This window comes from Pelodiscus sinensis, chromosome 19 (assembly GCF_052426305.1).
Source record: "Pelodiscus sinensis isolate ZL-2025 chromosome 19, ASM5242630v1, whole genome shotgun sequence".
Classification (NCBI taxonomy): domain Eukaryota; kingdom Metazoa; phylum Chordata; order Testudines; family Trionychidae; genus Pelodiscus; species Pelodiscus sinensis.
In genome coordinates this window covers 22,838,883-22,862,625 of record NC_143070.1, presented here as the reverse complement: position 1 = coordinate 22,862,625, position 23,743 = coordinate 22,838,883, and the positions used below count along the sequence as shown (strand labels likewise).

At 48.0% G+C, this 23,743-nt stretch overlaps 1 protein-coding gene across 1 annotated transcript in view; it reads right to left on the bottom strand.

Moving 5' to 3' along the window:
* Positions 1-12,211: 12,211 nt before the first annotated feature.
* LOC142821602 (uncharacterized) overlaps positions 12,212-23,743 on the bottom strand; it is a 35,283-nt gene continuing 23,751 nt past the window's right edge. The window contains exon 9 of the mRNA XM_075913084.2: positions 12,212-23,560. Within this exon, the coding sequence (XP_075769199.2) occupies positions 22,551-23,560 (1,010 nt within the window). The 3' untranslated portion in view covers positions 12,212-22,550. The remainder of the gene's footprint in view (positions 23,561-23,743) is intronic.

Below are 23,743 nucleotides of genomic sequence, written 5' to 3'. Positions count from 1 at the left end.
TGCCAAGCCAATGTGTCTCTTCTTTCCACCATCCCCCCACCTGTATCTGGAGTTGGTTTTAAGGTCATTTGAGCTTGGTGGTGCCCTCACAGTGGAAATAGCATGAAAGCAAACAGCAAGAGCCCCCTGGGTTTGATTTAGCTGCTCTTCAGTCTGGGGGCAGAAGAAGGCTTTAGTTTAGACCTACTGAATAGCTACAGGCCTTCCAATAGAGCTATAGAAAAGCCATCTTGTTCCAGAGGACCTTTCCAATCCTGCAAGCACAGACAAATCCAGGTAAATGCAAGTGCAAAAGGACTCAGCCACTCACTCTTCTGATCTAAAATCAGATGCATTATCCTTTAGGCCACACAGTCTTGGCTTGCTTGGAATTGGACTTCTTGAAATGTGTGAGCAGGGAAAAGTCTATTTAGTCCACCGGGTTTTATTATTTTCCTTGTTTGGGGGTTTAGAAATCACATCTGAGCTGGTGAATTATTCTTATTTTGTGAAACTAAGGATTGCAACCCAGGGATTTTTCCTGAGTCTATGTTACTTCATGGCTCTCTACCACCTAGGCTATCTCCATACTGCAGCTCTCTTCTGCAAAAGCTTATGCAAATGAAGCACAGATTAACATATTGCCATGCTCATTTGCATATTATTGGGGGGGTCTGTTTTTGCACAAGAGCCTTTTGCGCAAGAAGGATCTGTGTAGATTGGGGATCTCCCTGCCTCCTGCTTCCCCTGGCTCCAGTCTCTTTCCTCTCAGCCCCATTGGGTCAGGGCGAAGCAGGGGGCCATTTCAGAGTCTGGTTGGGGGCAGCGACCTTTGCATGCCATGATGGGGGAGGGGAGAGTGTCACACGGCTTCTACTAGAGCTGGTATTGAAATAAAAACAAAAAATAAACAAGCAGCTGGGATGGGGCAGCTGGAAGGAAGCCAGGAGAGCAGAGGCAGCCTGAGAGCTGAGAGTCATAGGTGTCCATCAAAAACAGCATCTGTAGGTCCCATGGAGTAATGGGCAGCACTCAGGGCTCTGAACTCTGCAATTGGAGTTCAACTCTCAGTGGGACCTTCCTAGGCTGGTTGCTACAAAGCTCTCTTACTTCATGTGCTTTGGCTTCTTTTTCCCTGGGCTGGTGAAAAAATAAAATTTTGTGTTCCCTGCTGGGTGTCTAATGCCTCCTGGTGCTTGGTCTTGAGGCTGGATCTGTGGAACCTGCCAGGCTGGCTAGAGATGCAGAGGGCTGAGTTTGGGTGTGTCTAGACTATAGAGTTTTGTCGACAAAAGTCCACTTTTGTCGACAAAACTATACCTGCGTCTACACTACCGCTGTGTTCTGTCGACATAACGTTGACAGAACTCAGCAGTTTTGTCGACGCTGGTAAACCTCATTTTACGAGGCATAACGCATTCTGTCGACAGAGTTCTGTCGACAGAAGGTGTTATTGCATTTAGGGTTGCGTCTAGACTACAGGGTTTTGTCGACAAAGCAGCTTGCTTCGTTGACAGAACTGAATGTAGTCTAGACGCTCTTTGTCGACAGAATCTTTGTCGACAGAATCTGTCGACAAAACTTCTGTCGACAAAAGCCTGTAGTCTAGACGTACCCTATGTGTTTCTTGCAGCTTCCCCTGATGCCCTCACGTCTGGTCCCAGCAGCTGCCTGGGTCTGGCACTAAAGGGAGGGAGTCTCGGGACCAGGCCTCAGAGAATGTGTGTTCCCAGCTTCTGAGAAAGGTAACGAAACCTATTCTACTCCCGGGCTGTGTCTACATTGGCGTGTTCTGGCGCAAAAGTGGCTGCTCTTGTGCAAAAACTTGCTGCCTGTCTACGCTGGCCGTGTGTTCTTGCGCAAGTAAACTGACATTCTAATGTATAAAATTAGGGCTTCTTGCGCAAGAACTCTGATGCTCCCACTCAGGAATAAGCCCTATTGCACAAGAGCTCTTCCAGAAGAGGCCAGTGTAGACAGCCAACATGAATTTCTTGCGCAAGAAAGCCCTATGGTTAAAATGGCCATCAGAGCTTTCTTGTGCAAGAGAGCATCTACACTGGCATGGATGCTCTTGTGCAAAAACACATCTCTTGCACAAAGGCACATGCCAGTGTAGATGCTCTCTTGTAGAAGAGGTTTTGCAGAAGAACTCTTCCGCAAAAGAGTTTTTGTGTGAGAACGCGCCAGTGTAGACGTAGCCCCTGTGCTGGCTCTAGGCTGAGGTTAATCGCCTCAACATACGTCGGTTGTGGAGCTATTGCCTTGGGCATAGGAACTGTCTGGGAGAGAGAGCAGCACAAGTGAGAGGCTGGACCAAGGTTCACTCAAGTGGTTTGTTTTTTGTGGTCTGTCCCTCCTGTTTCCCTAGAGACTCTGGGACAAAACAGTCACATGAGAAGAACCCAACTTTCTTCCTTTTGCTGTGACAGGGATGGATCTAGGTCAGGTTTTGCTTAGGGGGGTCCATCTGCACGTGAAGTACCTGTGACAACCCCTGTACTGCTGAGTTCTTCAGCCCCTTTCTGTGATGCTGTCCATTTGAGGGAGCACTTGCCCTGGCACTTGTAGAAGGGCCAACCTGGACAAACCAATAATGCCCATGCCCCCTTTGATAGTTCAGCTGGCAGAGCGGAGGACTGTAGTGTGTGCTTGGCAAGTGTCCGTAGATTGCTGGTTTGATTCCAGCTCTTTTTCCCTCCAGCCCAAGTGATGAAGGTGGTGGCCTTAGGTCCATCAGCCCTGCTCTGTAATTGACAAGATGATTGTGGGTACTCACTGCCAGTCATGTTTCTTGGGCTGCACTTTTGGGCTTGGTCTACATAAGACCAGGAAGGTCAGACTGATCCTTCATGAAATCAGTTGGGCTACGTCTACACTGCGTATTGTTGTGCAATCAGATATGCAAATGAGGTGCAGGGATAAATATTGCCATGTCTCATTTACATACCTAATGAGTCACCATTTTTGCAGCACGGGCTTTTGCACAAGAAGGCGCTGTCTACACTGCTTCTTCTTGCGCGAAAAATCCCTCTTGTGCAGAGCCGTTATTCCTGGCCCAGAGGGGACAAGACCAGAAAGCAAACAGAACAGCCAGACTGGGTCAGCCCAAAGTTCCATCTAGCCCAGGATCCTGTCTCCTGACAGCAGCCAATTCCATTGCCCCGGAGGGAATCCTCAGAACAGACAATTATCAATTGACCCCGCCCCTTTCACTGACCCAGCCGGACCAAACACCTAACTCTACTGGGCACCAGTTACCCAGCAGGGGGCAAAGACTCACTCTGGGGCATTTAATGACAAGGAATCCAAAACCTTTGATTCCCAAGGATTTGCAGCAAATTAACATTTTACCAGCAGGTCCTACTGAGATGTGAACTCAGCTTGTAGGATTCGGAGTCCTGAAAGCTGCTCCTTACACCATGGTACCTGCAATCAGGGTATTCTATGGGTACCTCTGAGTGACACGTTGCACTCCTGGCTTCCCTTCAATTCAGGGGTGGGGAACATTTTTTGGGTTGGGGGGCTTCTGACCCACAGAGAAATCACTTCAGGGCTCCACACAAGTTAGAAGGGCTTGTTTAGTCTGGGGAAGAGAAGACAAGAGTGAGGGGGGATTTGATAGCAGCCTGTAACTACTTATCGGGAGGATCTGAAGAGGCTGTTGTGGTGACATATGGCAGAACAAGGGTCTCAAGTTACAGTGAGGAGGTTGCAGTTGGAGAAGCTATTTCCCTAGTAAGAGTGGTAAAGCACTGCGTTGGGTTCCTTGCACAAGAATCTGCCAGTGTAGACATAGCCACGGAGTCCATAACAATGACCAGGTGGGACAGGCTGCAGGGCAGGGGCCATCTCAGAGACCCCCCCATGAATTTGCTACAGGGAGTCTCCTTCTTGAGATCTGCCCTTGAGGCCGGAGAGAGAATGAGGGTCCCAAGCACGAGTGTGAGGAGGAGCCTCATTGGAGCCTTCTCCTTTTCCTCAACTAACTGACCTAGAACAGTGTTTCTCAACCTTTTTTTATAATGTACCCCTTTTTTAAAAAAAATTGTAAGTATCCCCTTTCTCAAAAAAATTATGAGTGCCCCCAGTAGCTATAGTTTTCAGACACACACACAATTTTTCTACCATTGCAACACATTTGTTTAATCAACTTTATTGTAGCCGGGCTGGTGATGAACTTTTTGGGTGTAAAAAGTACAAAAATAATAAAGTGCTGGAAAATTTAAAACAAAAATTCAGTTTTTTCCATATTTCGGTTGTGTTAAGGCACCTCCCCCCCTCCAAAAAAAAAACTTGTCTCAAGTACCTCTGAGGGTACTCATACCACTGGTTGAGAAACACCAACCTAGAAGACAGAGGGCGCTGTAGAGGAGTTAAGAGTCGCCAAAAAACTTTGTTGTCGTAGAGCTGGGGAATTAGCATGAGTGGTAAAGTGCTTGCTTTGTATATAAGAAGCAGGGGGTTTGATATCCATGTTCTCCATTCGTGGGGGGAGTTCCCTTTTTTCCTTTTCACAGAAGAGCCAGCCAGAGCACCAACTGCCTCCAGTGGCCCTGCCCTCTTCCTACTTGCTCTCCCCAAAAGCCATCCATAGCTTATTTCCAAACCTGTAAACGTCATTGCACGAGGAATAATGCCGCTTCCAAAATAGCTATTTCAAAACAGCCGTAGTGTGGATCCTTCACTGCTGCTATTTGGAAATAGCTCCTGCCCAGGGTCGTTGAAAGTAATTACTCCCCAGTGCTTCCTATAGCTCTAAGTTGAGGTAGCACATCCACATTAGGGAACCTTCCTTGGACTAATTTTGAGGCTTCCCTGTAGTATGGATGTGCTGTTTCAAAACAAGCTATTGAATTTTTTTTTTCAAAATAGTGTTTTTTGACGTGTGCTTTGTAGATGAATCCTGAGGCTCCATCTCGACTACAGGCTTATTTTGGAAGAAGCTTTTTTCAGAAGGGATCTTCCAAAAAACCAATTCTTCTGGAAGAGAACATCCACATTGCAAAAGTGCATCGAAAAAGCAATCTGCTTTTTCAACAGAGAGAGTCCATGTTGATGGACGCTATCTCGCATTTCAGTTGTGATTACTAAGGACAGAGCTGTCACCAGGGTAGCTGTGCTTTTTCCCCTTTCCTCCTCTTCCGAAAGAACTTTCTTCCCCCACTGCACACGTCTTTTTCTGAAAGCGCTCTGTCACAAAAAGGCTTCTTCCTCGTAGAATGAGGATTACCAATGCCAGAAAAGCCCCTCTGATCTTTCAATTTTCTTGCAGAAGAACACAGTTGCAGTGTGGATGTTCCTCAAGTTTTGTCGGGCAAAATGGCTGTTTTTCCGACAAACCTCTGTAATGTAGACATACCCTGAGAGCTCAGAGAGGGGGAAAGAGGCAGGCAGGACCAGGGGGAGAAGACTGTGTCAAAGGGAGGCTCTGCCCTGGCCAGTGGAGAATTGTTGCCTCTCCAAGGTGCCAGGGCTGATGTGTCATTTCCCCAGGTTACGGAGTGGGGGCTGGAGCCAGTTGTGTGTTGTCTCCTTCAACAATCAATCTGAGCCAATGGATCTTATGCCAATCTGACTTGCGCTGGGCTAGTGCACCACAGAGCTTCCTGCAGGGCTGCCCCCATGTGAGAGGAGAAGGGCAGTTTGCATCACAGAACTCTGCCCTTTCTGAAAGGCCTGTGTCAATGACAGGTGTTGTCTGGGTGAGGTTGGAAGGGGTACAGTCATGAGCCACCATTGTGTCATAGGTGGTGTAACATCACCCATTAAAGGAGAGGGAAGACTTGCCAGTTTGCATTGGAATAGATAAGTTTGTTTTCCATGACTGGGAATCAAACCCAGGCCACAGCAGGGAAAGTGCTGAATCCTAGCCACTAGACCACCAGGGAGATGCAAGGCTTCTTTCTCTCTCTCTTTTTTTTTTTTTTTCCCCCCTGAAGTCACCTGCCACACAGAATTCAACCTGTAAACCTGGCTCCCAGAGCTCAGGGAGAGTGTGGGGGTCTCATAGTTGATCCATAGGATTCAGCATCAAACCAGCCCCCACCTGTGGGACATGTAATTGTGCTGGAATCTGGTTACTCTTGTCCGTGGACAATAGGAAACAGTCTAGTGGGCCACACAGAGAACCCTTTTGAGATGATGTAGAGGCGACTGAGGACTCTGTCTTGCAGCCTACAGCAAATCCTCCAGGTTCTGCACAGTAGCGGGTGGAAGTAGTGTCACTTGTGCAGCAATGCAGAGTAGTTTCCATATGAAATTATGATACCAGATGAACACTTGGGAGAAAGAGGCTCCTTGTTACAAATTCAACACTCGCTACCACAAGGTTCGTAAGGCCTGTGCTTGGTTCTTTGGTTTGAGCCAAAGGGCTTGTTCTCACTGCCCAGGGGCTCCAGGAATGAGATTGGCCTATTCCTGCCTTTACTCTCACTGTGGCATTAACACAGTCCCCTTTGGCCTGAAAGCCGGAGTGGCACCCAGCCCAGTAGGTTCTGCTCACAGCAGGTCACTCAGCCCAGCCGGCTTCTTAAGGTTCCAATTCACCTGAATTCACGGTCCTGCGAATGTGACATTGAATTTGTGGCTCACCCAGATGCACATACCCAAAGCCCAACTCTTCACATCTGCCCGTTCCAGGCTCCCTCGGGCAGAGGGAGAAATGGGGAGATAATCCAATGTAGCTAATGTGCTGGTGGCAGTGCAAACAGGGGCTTGAAGCCCAGACCCACCAAATCAAACCCTGTGGCTCAGCGTGTTAAAATAATAAGAGGAACCCGAGCACTGGGCCGTTTCTCCCTTGAGGGCTTGGCAATGGTGCTGGGATGGGGGCAGGACCTTCTACCCTCAGACTGATTTAGGGCCGTTGGGGAGGAGCCCTGGAGAGTCCCACAGGCCCTGCCCCAGACAGGTGGGTGAAGGGGAGTCACAGGCTATGGGTGCTCCAGGCAGGGTGTGTGGGGGTGAAGATGATAAAATCCCCATCTTCCTCCCCCCGCGACACTGCTGGAACTGTCCCTCCTTGTCAGAGGGCAGAGCAGAGGGAGGGAGGCAGCCCCCAGTGGTGTCTGGCCAATGTGTCTCCTCTTTCCACCATCCCTCTGTATGTAGCTGGAGGCAACTTCCTCCAGTTCAGCTTAGCGGTGCCCCCCAGCAGGAAGCCAAAGGGAGCAAAGAGCAGAAGTGCTGGAAGCTGGTGGGGGAGCCCTGTCCCTCTGAGTTTGATTTGGTGAGTCTTAGTTGGACTTGCTAAATCAAACACCAGAAGATGGATTGCCACCGTTCCTCCCCAGCTGGACATGGGTTTTGTTCCACACAGCACAGCCCATGGAACAAAGGCAGTACTTTTCCAATGGGGAATTCTGCTCCACCTGCAAATTGTCTCCAGGACATGGCCCAGCAGCTTCCTGCCTCAGTGGGGCTGGCTTTTGGAGAGACCAAGGGGCCACTGGCAACCTTTAGGCCACCCAGCTGGCTCTGCCTGTGAACAGGAAAGTAGGGATTCCACTAACCCTGGAAAATACAGGTATTGATCCCACTACCTCACACATACTAAGCAAGTGCTCTGTTACTTGAGCTAATTCCCTAACGTATAAACCGCTGTCCTGCCCCACACACCTTGCTCCAGAGCCCACAACATCCCTGCTGCTGCCCGAGGCTCCTTTCTGAAAGGGCCACTTGTGCGGCTGTTTCCTGTGGGCCGGGTGGCTGCCAATGGGGGGGAAGAGAACGGGCAGTGAGACTTGACTGGCAGGAGGGTCCGGCTGGCTGGGAGAGTTTAGCTGCTGCTGTAGCTGAGGGGGAAGTGTCTTTCCTTCAGGCAGGCAGCTCCATGCACAGAGTCCTGAGCCCCTGGCTGGGCGGGGTCATTAAGCAGCTGCTGGGCTGAGCTGCCACACAACTTAGAGGGAACCTGGGCCATCGAACCCCTCAGAGTTGTCCCCAACCCAGAGCCTGAGCGGGTCCACAAAATCCATTGGCTCTGGAACCCCAGAAAAGTAAATCTGAACCTCAGTCCTCCCTGTCCCTTCCCCTCACGCCATGGGGGCTGGAACACCAGAGGTGTGAGGTGTCTAAGTTGGGGGCCACATCAGTAAACGCTGGGGGCCTTTGAAAGAGTTTTTTTTTGTTTCTCACTTTTGTGGCCCCTGTTTTTTCTGTGAATCAATGGCCCCTGACTCAAAAAACATTCCCCACCCCTGCCATAAATAAAACAACACTGAAACGTTTTGTGCTAGCCGTAATGTTTTCCTTTATTTAACACAAAGTTTGATCAGCTAACATGAGACAGTTCAAATGCTTAATCTGTTTAATTATTTCTCCCCAGCTGCAGCCCTAGCAAAATGTCTCGGGTGTAATTATGTCATTAGTAGTGAGTGTCCATTAGCAATGGATAGTCCATGGAAAGGTTTGGACAGGGCAGGGGCTTAACAAAGGGATGGGGTCTTGGGGAAGGGACAGGATAGATCCTGGCTTGCCCTGACATTTAAAAAGTGACCTTGGGGGCATGTGGCACCATGAGCAGCCTCTGATGTTCCCTGTTTGAGCCCCAGAACCATCCCTGAGTGACTTGGGGAACACAGGGAGAGCAGCTGACATGTCAAGCGGCTGCCCAGGAACATGAGCCTGCAAGGGAGCAGTGACATCACAAGGACCTTTTGCAGCACCTCAGCTCATTGGTTGAGAGGCAGTGACCTCACAGAGGGTCCCTGGCAACAGCCAGGTGGGACAGGCTGCAGGGCTGGGGCAATCTCAGAGGCCCCCATGGCCTGGCATGTCCTTTGTGAGGTTTCCCCTTGAGGGCAGAAGGGATTGAGGGTCCCATCTGGGAGTGTCTCTGTGGAGATTTCCCCTTTCCCCAGGCTGCAGTGGGAGGGCCTGGGGCAGGCAGGGGTACAGGAGGGGTTGCCACTGAACTTCTGGGAGAAGCAAGAGAAAGAGAACTGTCATGTCAAAACTCAGTTCAGATGGGATTTGAACCCATGCATGCAGAACACAATGCATTAGCAATCCATCACCTTAACCACTCGGCTACCTCATCTATGTTCTGCAGAATTTGCTTAAACCACACAAAGTCATCACTTCAGGGAATCTTTCTGCCACTCACTGGCTGGCCAGGGACACCCAGGGTGGGAAGGTTTTGCCTTTTCACAATGTTCCCTGGGCTACTGTACAAAGCTCAGTGCTGGTAACAAACCCAAAATCCCCCCTGGCTACAATCAACCCTGCAGGCTTCATGTGCAAGAACTGTTTTGTGCAAGAGTTCTTGTGCAAAAGATCTTGTGCAACAGCACGTCCACACTGCCATGTCCTTTTGCACAAGAGAAGTGCTTTTCTGCAAGAGCGCCCATGACAGTGTGGATGCTCTCTTGCGCAAGAAAGCTCTGATGGCCATTTTAGCTCTAGGGCTTTCTTGAGCAAGAAACCCGTTGCCTGTCCACACTGCCTCCTTGTGGACAAGTTCTTGTGCAAGAGGGCTTATTCCTCATGGGGAGTGGAATAACTCTTGCACAAGAAACCCTGTTTTCTGACGCTTTACTGTAAATTTCCTTGTGCAAGACCGTGCATGCACTGTAGATGCTCTGCATATTTTTGCACAAGAACAGCTGCTCTTGCACAAAAAGCCTGCAGTATAGACCCAGCCTGAGAGAGGAGAGGAAAGGAGGTGGCCAGAGCCTCCCCGCAGGAGGCTGGCCTTCAACAGGCTGGATGCATCTACACAGCACCCTGATCTTGAAGTAATCTGTGCAATGTGAGTGGGCTGCCCAGGGGAAGGTCTGTGGGGAGTTTCCATGACAACAACAGCAACAAAGTTTCCTAATCTACACTCATGTGACTGTGATTTATTCCTCCACTAACAAGTGTCTCTGAAGCGATGAAAAATGCAGGGCCCAGGTGCAGGGAGCCAGGTCACATTCTCCTGCCTGCTCTCCCAAAAGAGATAGACCCGCCTCCCCTTTTTTTCCCCCCAGCAATTGTCATGCTGCAGAGAGTGGTGATAGCAAGCTTAGAAGCATGTCAGGCTCTGTGGTGCAATGGAAAGCATGTTGGACTTCTAAGTTGTAATGCCCAGTGTGAGCCCAACTAGACATTCAAAGGTTGTGAGTTCGAGTCACATTAGCTGCTTTCTTATTTCCAGGGCACCTTTTACAGAACAGGCTGAGGCAGAGTTGCTCTGCCCTGGGCTTCCTGGAATCAGCCGCTGATCAGTTTCAACAGCGGCTGAATTTGGACGCCTGGGACAGAGCAGCTGGGGCGCTGCTGAGTAGGTCCCTGCAGCGCCGCACCTCAGCGCTGCGGGGACCAACCCGGCAGCACCCTAGCTGCTCTACCCCAGGTGTCCCCAAGTCAGCCGCTGCTGAAACTGATTAACAGCTGATTCCAGGAAGCCGGGGCAGAGCAACTCTGCCTCGGGCTTCCTGTAGTCAGCCGCTGCTCAGTTTCAGCAGCAGCTGACTTGGGGACGCCTGGGGCAGAGCAGCTGGGGTGCTGCCAGGTTGGTCCAGTAGCACCGAGGAGAGGCGCTGCAGGGACCTACCCGGCAGCGCCCCAGCTGCTCTACCTCAGGCGTCGTTGGCAAGAAAAGCCTGGTCTGCTGGGGGAGGGGCCAGGGGGCACACTAACTGCGCCCCCCCCCCAGCAGACCAGGGAGACGCGGAGCAGCTTTTCTCGCCCCGGAGGACGCGGCGTATCTGGGCGTCCCACCGCTCCCATCCTCAGGGGCGAGAAAAGCCCCGTTCGTAACTGCGGATCCGACATAAGTCGGATCCAGGTAACTCGGGGACTGCCTGTAACCTACTTCAAAGTAGGAATAAGATTCTCCGGAAAAGGGCTTTTTTTCCGGAGGATCGGGGCCAGTGTAGACGCTCTTTTCCGGCTTTTCTAAAAGCTGGAAAAAAGCGGCGGACATTTTTATTTAAATGCCGCAGGGGATATTTAAATCCCCCGCGGATTTCCCTATTACGACCTGTGAAATTAACATGCCCCTTCTGGAAAAGGGGCCAATGTAGACGAGCCCTTGCTGTCTGCATCCATGCATAGGCCTGACCCTGCATCTCCAGAACCCCAGCCCCTCACAGGCTGCCAGACAAGAGACAGACCTGCCAAGGGGGAAGGTGTTTTCAGGCTCACAGCAGGGGGCACAAACTCCTCTGCAGGGAGCCTGCAGGAAAGGAAGCCAAAGATGGATTTTGAAGAGTTTGTAATAATAAGAGCATAGAAACCAGCCCAGCTGGTCCCACTGAGATTTGAACTCTGATTGCAGGATTCAGAGTCCTGAGTGCTGCCTTTCACACCATGGGACCAACACAAGACACCTGTGACTTAGCTGGGCCAAACTGGAGCCCTAGCCCAGGCCCACTGGGACCAGCTTTGCTTCTTTTCCTTCCACTTAGAGCCCCCTTCTTCTCCTGGGCTGCAAGGAGCCTCTCTGGGATACCCTGAGACAGGCACAGGACTCTGCCTCCCCACAGCCAGCCCCACCCCACTGGTTTTGGCAGAACAAAGCGGGGAAGGGGGAGGGGCTCTGCTCACCCTACTAAGTCTTACTGAGATGTTGAGCTTTCCTCCTGCCTCCCTCAGCTTGGCCTCCCTCCTCTGCCCCATTCCTGCCTCACTTCCTCCTTGAGCATAAGGGAGGCACCAGGAGGAGTCAGCCCCATACACCAACCTCCCAGGGCAGGAGAGGCCAAGACACAAGCCTCCAACATGTTCCTGGCCTAACTCATCTCACTTCCCAAGGTTGGCACTGAGGGGGAAATCTCGCTCCCCTGGGGTACAGAGCCCCCAGAAGGGTTCGAGGCCGGAGGTCAAATCAGTGAGGCAGGAAAGAAACTTAGAAGAGAAAACTTTATGATGCATGCATGCAGGCTGTCACTTCCAAGAGTGAAGCAGCAGCCCTGACAGACAGATTCAGGTATCCTTTATACAGAATTGTTCTTCTTTAACATATCAAAGTCCCAGCAGAAGTACTCTGAGACTTCTGTTCACCCCAGGAGTGCTAGAAGTAAGTTTTTACAGTACACAAAGCCACATGAGAACTTGAGTGGAGGAGTCTACAAGGCAAACTGTGACAAAGATAAGGGTTTACATGACAAATTGTGACAGACTAAGAGTATCCATGAATTTGAGATAGGCATTGTAAGGGTCTTGATTAGAGTTAATTTGATTTCTCTCTGTTACAGGGAGAGAGGCCTGAAAAACTTTTAACCCTTACAGCAGTTTTCTTTAGAGAGTTTTGATTTCTGCACAGTCCCCCCTTTAGACACAATTGGAGTTATTGGATTTTCCCCACAATTCCCCCCTTTAATACTCCTATTGGAGTATTACTCAAAGTTATTCTAGACATTCTTAGGTATTCTTCTTTTGCTGGGATGAATTCTTATCTTAGAGGGAGGTTTTCTTTATCAGTTGGGTAAATGATCCACTGCCCATTCACCCCCAGATCTTTACCAGTGCCAACATTGCTTTTGAAACATAAGGGAAGCATTCCCTGATGGATGTAATGCTTGAGTAAGGGGAATCCCTGAGGCAATCAGATTTTTATGCCAAATCTGCCTGTTCCCCCCCATGACTATGTACTTCTGGCACAGTGTTATCATTCTGGGCATCTACCCACTCCCGCTCTCCTGTAGAGTACTGACTACCAGTAGATCTGAATTTTTAGGGGTCTGGTCCATAGGGAGGCAGGAGTTGGGATAAACTGTAATGGTAAAAGGCCTTCAGAGCCTATTATAAGCTGTTCACATATCCAACAGTCACTTGTATTGGTGAGCGACAAACCTTCTGCAGGGCTTCCCAATAAGGGTGAGGAAAGTTATATACTAAGGCTATTCTGACTACTAAAAGAAGGAAAACAATCCCCATCTTATAGTATCTTAAGTCTCTAAAGTAGAAGGATAATAATAATATAGTAATTAGCTAGCAACTAGCAAAGCAGTCTCTTTAACTAAGCTTAATCAGTTAGTATTGTTTGGCTTGCCTCTGCAGGCACTCTTCGAGATTTCGTAGTCTCTTAGTTCACTCAGAACTGGAATGGATTCCCCTTTGAGAGCTACGGGGCGCCAGGCTCACCTGTAGGTCTTTGCTGGTACAGTCCTACCTCTCAGGTTGTACCTCGAAGCTCCTGGTGGAGGCCGGTTTGGTAACAGTCTGGTTTGAGAGTTTGCCGCCTCGGTCCGCTGAACCTCATCCTCAGGTGATTCCTCCGGGGAGGGGTCCTGGGTGACGGGGTCAATCAGCTCTGTTGGATCTGCAGTTCGGCATACATGACTTGCGTGGATCCACGAGCGGCGCTCCTTCACCTTTACTGCTGTGTGGGTGATGAGCAGCAATTGGAACGGTCCTTCCCACCGGGCTGTCAGGGAATTCTTTTTGCGATGTTCCTTCACGAACACGTAGTCGCCTGGTTGGATGTTGTGGCACGGCACATCAGTAGGTGCTGGGAGGGCTTCCTTTACCTGCAGGTGCAAGCTCTCCTAACCGTCATTTTATGTCTAAGTTTCTTCTTTCTGTGTGGCTGCTAGCCTGTGGGCCTCCTGCAACATTAAACTGCTTACAAATCAAACATGAATTAGATATTCTTGAGACAGCTTCTAGGTGCACGCCTGGGGCGTACCATTGTTTTGGGATTTGTGAGGCCACCCCCCTTTTGCTCATGTGTGTCATTTGATGAGACACCTGAGCAAGCTGCCGTGTGAGAGATTTTTGGGGCGACTGGGCAGCCATCAGGTGCACCCATTATCCCAGCTGGGGATAAGGAGCAGCCTGCTTTCTCCCAAAGGTTTTTCTCTGCAGGTTGAGCAGCTTGCTGTAGTTCTATCAGGTCCTGCAAAGAAACAGGGAGAGAAAGAGACACCAGAATCTGAAAGGGAGTCAGAGGTCCATGTTCTGCTGCATGTCTGGCGGCTGCATCAGCATTCCCATTACCCAGAGAAACAGGATCAGTGGCACCTGTGTGGGCCGGGCAATGGGTAATAGAAAGGGATGTGGGTAGCTGAATAGCATCAAGGAGTTGGGAGATAAGGGGACCATGTGAGATAGCAGAGCCAGAAGAGGTAAGGAAACCTCGTTGTTTCCAAATTTGTCCTGTGGCATGACAGACAGAGAAAGCATACTTTGAATCAGTATAAATGGCAGCAGACTGTCCGGACGCTAAAAGGCAAGCACGAATTAAAGCGATGAGCTCAGCAGCCTGAGCTGATTTTGATTCCTGGAAGAGAAAAGAACCTCTAAAACATTATTATCTGAGACCACTGCATATCCAGCCTTTAGTTTACCAACTGAATTTCTTTTACATGAGCCATCAGTATACAATACAAGATCTGCATTTTCCAGCGGTTGATCAGACAAATTTTTGGGGAGGTTTTACACAGTGCTCAAGCAATTCTTCACAGTTATGGGTATGTGCTTTACCATTAGAGGGTAAAGGAGAAAAAGTAGCTGGGTTAAGTACATTACATCTTTCAATTACCACATTTGGGAAGAGAGGATAACATTCTTATACAGGGTTTGTCTCTGAACAGATAGGTGCTGAGTGCGGTGTCGCTGTAAGAGAGCAGAGACAGCATTAGGGACCTGTAAGATAATGCTGTGGCCTAATGTGACAGGTTGGGCCTTTTTAAGTAATTCAGCAGCAGCTGCAACTGCCCTCAGACAAAGTGGGAACCCACGGGCTACTGAGTCCAGTGTTGCAGAAAAATAAGCTACTGGACGAGGTGTGGGCCCAAGGGGCTGACAGAGAACTCCAGCTGCAATTCCATCCTGTTCATGACAAAACAGAGTAAAAGGCTTGCTATATTTAGGTAAGCCCACTGTGCAGAAGAGTTTTAAGGGAAAGGAAAGCAGATTCACATTCTGGGGACCAGGTCACTGGGTCAGGAGCTAAGTCTAAGAGTAGAATAGTAAGGGGTCTGGTGAGTCCAGAAAAATTAGGAATCCATTGTCTGCAATATTTTGCAGTACCCAGAAATTTGTGTACCTGACTTTGGTGAAAGGGTGAGGAATGGAAAAAACATGTGAGATTCGCTCAGGTGTTAACTGGCGGCCATCTCCTGAAAGTAAATGTCCTTAAGTACTGAACTCTTTGTTTTACAAACTGCAATTTGGCTTTGGAAGCCTTGTGACCCTTTTTAGCAAGACACTTTAACACATAGGAGGTATCAGTTTTACATCTTTCCTCAGTTTCACTAGCAATTAGCACATCATCAACATACTGAACTAACACAGAACTGCAGGGAAGAGAGATAGAATTAAGGTCAGCTTTTTAAAAACTGAGAAAACAGAGTAGGGCTTTTACAATAACTTTACAAAAACATGTCCAGGTTAATTGATGACTCTGAAAGGAAAAGGCAAAGAGAAATTGGGAATTCTTATGCACTGGAATAGAAAAGAAGGCAGAACATAAATCTATTACAGAAAACCAGGTGAGGTACTACTGGAAATCTAGGGATTACAAACTTATTAATGACTCTTAGGTCTTCTACAAATCTATAGATTTGCTTTTTCACAGGTAGTATAGGTGTATTACATGGTGAAGTTGTATAAACAAGTATCCCTTGTTTAAGGAGGGAGAGATTACAGGCTTAATGCTCTCTTGTGCCTCCCTAGCCAATAGATACAGGGCTATTTGCACTGGTGTTGCAGAGGCTAGCAACCCCACTTCATTCACAATGGGCTGCCCACAATGTCTCTGGGACATCTGAGAGGTCCAGGAGGGGTGTATGTCCTGAGGTCTCATCAGATTCCTCTGAGAGTAGTAATGCCATCAATTTTGGGGTCTGATGGGGGGGAAGGTCAACAAATATCCCTTCCTCTCTACAGAGAAGGTTTGCACCCAATTTACACAACAAGTCACGTCCCATAAGGTTTACAAGAGAACAGGGAGATAACAGGAAAGAATGTTCAGCTGACAAGGGTCCAAAGGGGGTGGGGGTGCAGATGGCACATCTGGGGAATCAAGCTGTTTCTTTAGAGTAGCCAATTCTTGCTGCAGCTTTTCAATAGAATCTTTTTTGCTAGCCATAATGCTCTGATTATTTTTTTTTTTTTTTACTGCCACATCCTCCCAGAGGCACCAATATTCCATCTGGTTAGGATGTTTTTCCTCGAGGAAAACTCTAAGATAAGCAAGCTTTTGTAAGTCAAAGTTCTAGTTGTCATTTATTCTGGGAATTCCCCTGAGTATAGCCATTCCAAATGCTCAATAATTCCTTAAGTCTCCTTAGTTTCAAACCTGCAGGCAATACCTAGCTGACTGATCATCTGAGACAAGGGAGTCCCAGGCTGTGAGAAACCTTTTCTCTCAGTAGGAGACAGACTTGAGGGAGCAATCTTATCCATGTTAGCACTGTCTTGTCCAAGGACAGCGCAGGAGCCCAACAGTACTACCCTCCCCAAGGATAGTACAGGCGTCCAGCAGCACTACCCTCTCCAAGGATAGTGTGGGAGTCCACACAAACTGTCAGCTTCACTCACACTCCTTATGTGCCGGGGGAAACCGCCCTTGCTTTCAGCAGCTGTGCAGTGACACTGACAGCACTGGTGCGGCTGCGGTCCTGTTCCGGACTTCACTCACTCAAAACCATGCGCTTGGACTCGCCACCAATCAGTCAGCAACAACAACAACAACAACAAAATCCAACCCCTATTTGGCTATACCCAGTGTTTTCGTTTTAAATTTCCCTCAAGCCTCTTAACAAAAAATTTTAAGTAAAAGATGACTCTTACCGCCAGCCGGTCCAGCTGGTGACGAGAACAGGGAGGCGGACTGGGGGATTTTAAATGGATCCCTTACCCTCCAGATGCGCGCTGTAGTCCGTTCCCATTCCCCGTCATCAGCCTTTCCAACTGGAGTTCCAAGCCATCCCACTTCTGACACCAAATTGAGGGGGAAATCTCGCTCCCCTGGGGTACAGAGCCCCCAGAAGGGTTCGAGGCCGGAGGTCAAATCAGTGAGGCAGGAAAGAAACTTAGAAGAGAAAACTTTATGATGCATGCATGCAGGCTGTCACTTCCAAGAGTGAAGCAGCAGCCCTGACAGACAGATTCAGGTATCCTTTATACAGAATTGTTCTTCTTTAACATATCAAAGTCCCAGCAGAAGTACTCTGAGACTTCTGTTCACCCCAGGAGTGCTAGAAGTAAGTTTTTACAGTACACAAAGCCACATGAGAACTTGAGTGGAGGAGTCTACAAGGCAAACTGTGACAAAGATAAGGGTTTACATGACAAATTGTGACAGACTAAGAGTATCCATGAATTTGAGATAGGCATTGTAAGGGTCTTGATTAGAGTTAATTTGATTTCTCTCTGTTACAGGGAGAGAGGCCTGAAAAACTTTTAACCCTTACAGCAGTTTTCTTTAGAGAGTTTTGATTTCTGCACAGTCCCCCCTTTAGACACAATTGGAGTTATTGGATTTTCCCCACAGCACCAAGGGGCATTCTCAGCTGATGTCACCCCCCTCTGTCACGTGGAAGTTGGGCTTAGTCCAGGTAGCAGGAGGTATGCTTACCTGGGCACCAAGGGGAGCAGCAATAAGAGAAGACCCTGTTTCTGCCTGGCTTTAAACCAGGGACCCTTGACCTGTTAAGCAAACATAATAACCACTACACCACAGAAACAAACTGAGGGCAAAATGTGGATGACGATTCTGTTACTAGCTCTTTCTAACACCCTGCTCTGCTGGGGAGGGGAATGCACCTTGTGAACACTCCGCCTCTTGTTCTCATGGAAGCGACTAACCTGAGCTGCCAGCTCCTCATTTCCTCACCAGCCCCTTAATATCTGTAGCTCAAAGCTGGAGCTTCTGTAGAAGGAGGTGAAGCTACAGAAGCTGACGGGACAATCAGCTGGTGGAGAGTTATTTTTTCTCCTCCCTGGGTTGATGTGGATAGAACTGAGAAAGAAAATTGTCTTCCCTTCTCCACAAAAGATGGAAATTGCAGTTTGTTCTCACTTTGATTCTACTAAAGCTGGGCCCCAGGACTAGACTTTTTCTTTCTAAGACCCTGGTGAAGGCTGAGATCCTTTTCAACTTATTCATAAATGATCTGGAGAAAGGCTAAGCAGTGAGGTGGTAAAGTTTGCAGATGATACCAAACTGTTTAGGTTAGTCAAGACAGAAGCAGACTGTGAGGGACTCCAAAAAGATCTCACCAAACTGAGTGATTGGGAAACAAAATGGCAAATGAAATTTAACGTGGATACGTGTAAAGTAATGCACATCGGGAAAAATAACCCCAACTATATGTACAGTATGATGGGGGCTAATCTGGCTATGACAAATCAGGAAAGATATCTTGGAGTTATTGTGGACAGTTCTCTGAAAACTTCCACACAGTGTGCAGGGGCAGTTAAAAAGGCAAATAGGATGCTAGGAATTATTAAGAAAGGGAGAGAAAATAAGACACAGAATATCTTACTGCCCCTATATAAAACTATGGTACACCCACATCTTGAATACTGTGTACAGATGTGGTTTCCTCACCTCAAAAAAGATAGTTTGGCCTTGGAAAGGGTTCAGAAAAGGGCAACTAAAATGATTAGGGGTTTGGAACTGGTCCCATATGAGGAAAGGTTAAAGCGACTGGGACTTTTCAGTTTAGAAAAAAGGAGACTGAGAGGGGATATGATAGAGATATATCATGAGTGGTGTGGAGAGGGCGAATAAAGAAAAGTTATTTATTAGTTCCCATAATAGAAGAACTAGAGGACACCAAATGAAGTTAATGGGTAGCAGGTTTAAAACTAATAAAAGAAAGTTCTTCACACAGCGTGTAGTCAACCTATGGAACTCCTTTCCAAAGGAGGCTGTGAAGGCTAGGGCTATAACAGAGTTTAAAGAGAAGCTAGATAATTTCATGGAGGTTAGGATCCATAAAAGTCTATTAACCAGGGGATAGAAATGGTGTCCCTGGCCTCTGTTTGTCAAAGCTTGGAGAAGGATGGCAGGAGACAAATCGCTTGATCATTGTCTTTGGTCAACCCTCTCTGGGGTACCTGGTGCTGGCCACTGTCAGCAGACTATTTCCCTGCTCTTCGGGCCCCGGTAGAAAGGAAGGGCCCATGTCCCCCTCCTTCCAACCCAGGGGCTTACGCCTTTGCTAGCCCAGGCTAAGAGTACCCTGTTATTGGACTTGAGCCAAGAAGGCTGTGCACTTGTTAAGGACATTTCTCAGGGGACCTTAGCCCGGCAGGATGTGTTTGTTGATTTGAGCCCCTCACTAGGGAGCCCTGGCTGGAAGAAGGTGGGACTTGTGTTAATCAAGGACCCTACTCTCAGACTTTTGCTCAGGTGGTGATGCTTCTGTTAAGTAAGGAGCCGGGTTTAGTTAATAAAAGTGGCTCTGCTGGACAACTGAAAACAGCACAACCACATGACAGGGTATCCACAGGCAGGGAATATGAGAGACACAATCTCTGTATTGGTTCAAAAAAAGAAAGTTCATGGAGCAGGAGTGAGGCTCAGGGAATTTGGATTGTGGGAAGGGATCTAGGGTTGGGGCAAAGAGTTGGAGAACAGAGGAGTGAGGGCTGGCTCTGGGGTGGGCCTGGGGTTGAGCACCTCAGGGATGAAATAGAGGTTTTGAGTGTGGAGGGCTGAGGGCAGGATTCCCTCTAAGGTTGAGGTCCACCCACCTCTAAAGCAAAGCCATTCAGTGACTATTGAACTGCTCCAGGGTGGGCTCTGTGGGAGACAGCGCTTGTTTTAGCGGCCCCAGACAAGGGAAGGGCAAGAGCCACAGTCAGGGCCTGCTCCAGCAGCCTGGCTGGAGCCAGAGCCATAGCTGTGTTGTGGGCAGTGTATGCTTTGGCAGACTTGGCCAGGGCTTGAGCCATAGTGGCATCACAGGCAGGGCGTGCTTCAGTGGCCCCAGCCCAGAGCCACGTGGTGGTGGGGGTCACTCCAGTAGCTGCTCCAGCAGCCAAAGCCAGGGCCACATGGTGGTGAGGGACGGGGCTGCTCTAGCAACCAGGGCCGAGTGGTGAGGAAGTCTGGTTCCAATTCCACTTCACTAAAGAGTTCCATCTTGGGATCTCAAAATGTAAATCTGCAGGTTATCTGAGGGATAAAATAGGCAGCAAATGACTAGAGAAGTGTTCTGTCTCCTGTTCATATTTAAGAGCCTAAATAATCTCAAGGAGAACAATTCTCTGATCCCCTATAGTCTTGTCACTTGTGAAGGCATCAGTCACGTCAATAGCGTTGATTGTGCCAATGACTATTTTTCTCCTCATGGAACTTATTTCTCTCAATCTCCCTCTCTCTCACACAAGCAACTAAAACTTTCTTAATGGATGTTGATTATTTTCTATTGATGACATATTAAAGGGACTTTTCTGTGTTTCAGAGAAGGCTAAAGCATGCAGATACTATAAGAAATCTAATTATTGATTCTACATCCTATATACAGTGTAGTAATGTAGACTGAAGAAAAAGAGCTGGATGAAATTTTCTGGTGATATCCTTAAATTCACTTTCTGAGTGTCATTAACTTGCAACTGCAGAATGAGCTTTAGAGTCAATGGCGAGGGATGGTGCATTCATTTTTTATGCTTTACAAATCAGTACACTTTCACTGGATTAGACTGGGAGGAAAGTGGAGTGGTTGGGATGAAGGGCACACTGCAGAAGTTACAGGCAAAGAGGGCACAATGCAGGATTAGTGGTAAAGAGTGCAGATGCAGCAGATGGGGAACTCATGGATGCAGGAACAGTGGATCAAGGCTGGGTGGGAATGAAACCGGGCGCCAAGCGGGAAAGTTTTCAGGGTGCATGTGTTCAGGGTCATGCACATTGGTAATTACTGTCGAAGCAAAAACACGCTCCTCTGTGTTTAGGCAGCTAACAAACAGCTTTATTAATTAATAAAGCACAGCATGAGCCAAACGTGGTCACAGCAGAGCTGGGCCCAGTAAGGCTGCTAATACAATCAATCCTAGTATCTTTATTCCCTTAGCCAAACAGTCTGATGTCAGGGCATCCAATTACAGAAATCCTCAATTAAATTTGGAAAAACAAAGCCTTATCAACAAGATGGCGGACAGGTACGAGGGAGTATATCTCCTGTCCCAACCAGCCCAATTAACACATACCAATAGCCCATCCTGTAGGCCTCTTCTCACGGGGTGACAGAAAGTTCACTCTGGTCTACGCGCTTGAGAGAAAAGCTGAAATGGTTTCTGATATACAAGATGGCTTCTAGCTAAACATAAAATAGCTTCTACATTACCTTTTGTTTCAGTATTTTTCTTCCATAACAATTTGAAGTGTGTGTGTGTGTGTGTATAAAATACATGCGTGTGCAAAACTTCTCAGTAACTCGTGTGCCACAGTGACACACACCCAAACAAGTGCACAGAATGTTACTTAGTGTGCACAAGAAAAAACTCGCTCTACTCCTGGATGGAAAATTTTACAAGGAATACTAGTTGAGGGCTTCAGGTGGGGGTGTGATCTCAAAGAAGGAGGGAATTGACATGCAGGTCACTGAAAGGCTACAATGAGGAGAGAAGTATCAGAGGGGTAGCCGTGTTAGTCTGAATTTGCAAAAGCGGCAAGGAGTCCTGTGGCACCTTATAGACTAACAGAAGTGTTAGACTGAGCATAAGCTTTCGTGGGCAAAGACCCACTTCATCACATGCATCTGATGAACTGGGTCTGCCTACAAAAGCTTATGCTCCAACACTTCTGTTAGTTTATAAGGTGCCACTGGATTCCTTGCCGATAATGAGGAGAGAAGACTCCCACAAGCTCTCGCTCCCCCAGCTTAAGTGCTACTGTGAAGGAGGAGGAGAAAAACACACTTCTCCCTGCCATGGCAGATCTGGGGCTGGGGTCATGGGATAGCCAACTGTCCTCCAGCCACGGCATGTCTGGGTCAAGGTTGAGACCAGTAGATAGAGGTATCTCTCCCCACCAAAGCCCTATAAGCTTGCATGGCATTTAATAGTCTGTGTCACAGCCAACCGGCCACACAGGCTAAAGGGAACTCAGATTTATGCCCTCTATGAGTCCTCCAAAGGCTAATAAGATTTGAGCTCTGACTGAAGCTTCCCCCCAGTCAGAGCAGCTGAATGATTTTCTCTCCTCTGTGGGTTGTCTTATGTTTAACAAAGTCTAACCTGTGTTTGAAGCCTTTTCTGCAATCAGAGATGTTATGAGGTGACTCTTGTATATATTATCGGATGGCTAGTAACGCAGGAGTACTGACTTAACCTTTTCCTGCAGTCAGAGCAGCTGAAGGGTCTCTTTCCTGTGTGGGTTCTCCTACGGGTACCAAGATCTGAGCTTTTACTGAAGCTTTTCCCCACAATCAGAGCAACTGAAAGGTTTATCTCTTGTGTGGATCATCCTGTGTTTAACAAAGTATGAGCTTCTACTGCAGCTTTTCCTACAGTCAGAGCAGGTCAAGAGTTTCTCTCCTGTGTGGGTCCTCCTATGTCTAAAAAGGTTTGACTTCTGACTGAAGCTTTTCCTGCCATCAGAGGAATTGAAAGGTTTCTCTTCTGTGTGGGTCCTCCTATGGGTAACAAGGTCTGAACTTTTATTGTAGCTTTTCCCGCAGTCAGAGCAAAGGTTTCTCTCTTATGTGGGTCCTCCTATGGGTAACAAGCTTTGAGCTGCTAATGAAGTTTTTCCCACAGTAAGAGCAATTGAAAGGTTTCTCTCCTGTGTGAGTCCTCCTATGGGTAACAAGATTTGAGCTGCTAATGAAGTTTTTCCCACAGTCAGAGCAATTGAAAGGTTTCTTTCCTGTGTGGGTCATCCTATGGGTAACAAGGTTTGAGCTTCTATTGAAGCTTTTCCCGCAGTCAGAGCAACTGAAAGGTTTCTCTCCTGTGTGGGTCCTCCTATGGGTAACAAGGTCTGAGCTGCTAATGAAGTTTTTCCCACAGTCAGAGCAATTGTAAGGTCTCTCTCCTGTGTGGGTCCTCCTATGGGTAACAAGATTTGAGCTGGTAATGAAGTTTTTCCCACAGTCAGAGCAATTGAAAGGTTTCTCTCCTGTGTGGGTCATCCTATGGGTAACAAGGTTTGAGCTTCTATTGAAGCTTTTCCCACAGTCAGAGCAATTGAAAGGTTTCTCTCCGGTGTGAGTCCTCCTATGGATAACAAGGTAAGAGCTTCTATGGAAGCTTTTCCCACAGTCAGAGCAGTGATGGGGTCTCTCTCTTGTATGTATTTTCCGATGGTTCATAAAGTGTGAGTGCTCACTGAAGCTTTTCCCAGAGTCAGAGCACTTGAAGGGCTTCTCTCCTGTGTGGGCTCTTTGATGTTCAATAAGAGTTTCACAGTCACTATAAGAGCAGGGTGACTGTTGATGGGGGATTTTCTGTTGAACAGTTTCTGTGTTTCTTTTCTTCCCTCTACTCCTAGGACTGGATTTACCCTGTCCCTCTTCTGGATGGTTTCCCTGCTGTCTTTCTGGGCTATGCTGAATCTTACAGCTCTCTCCTTGCTCACATATATGGAAAACATGTCCTTCAGATCTTCCCAATAACATCCCACATAAAGCCATTTGCTCCAGTCCTTCCTGCTGAAGACTCTTATAGTTCTCAGTCAGCATCCCCTCACCTGTTGGGATAGAGAAATAATCCAGACAGGAGTTATTCTCCATGATAACCTCAAAGGAAAAAAAGAGGAATAAAAAAAGGGGGATACTCTCAAATAATGGTTGAATTATCATGAGCTGAGTTCATCCTCCTCCTTCACAACCCTTCCACAGAGGAGAGAAACCAGCCTTGACACACCCACCAC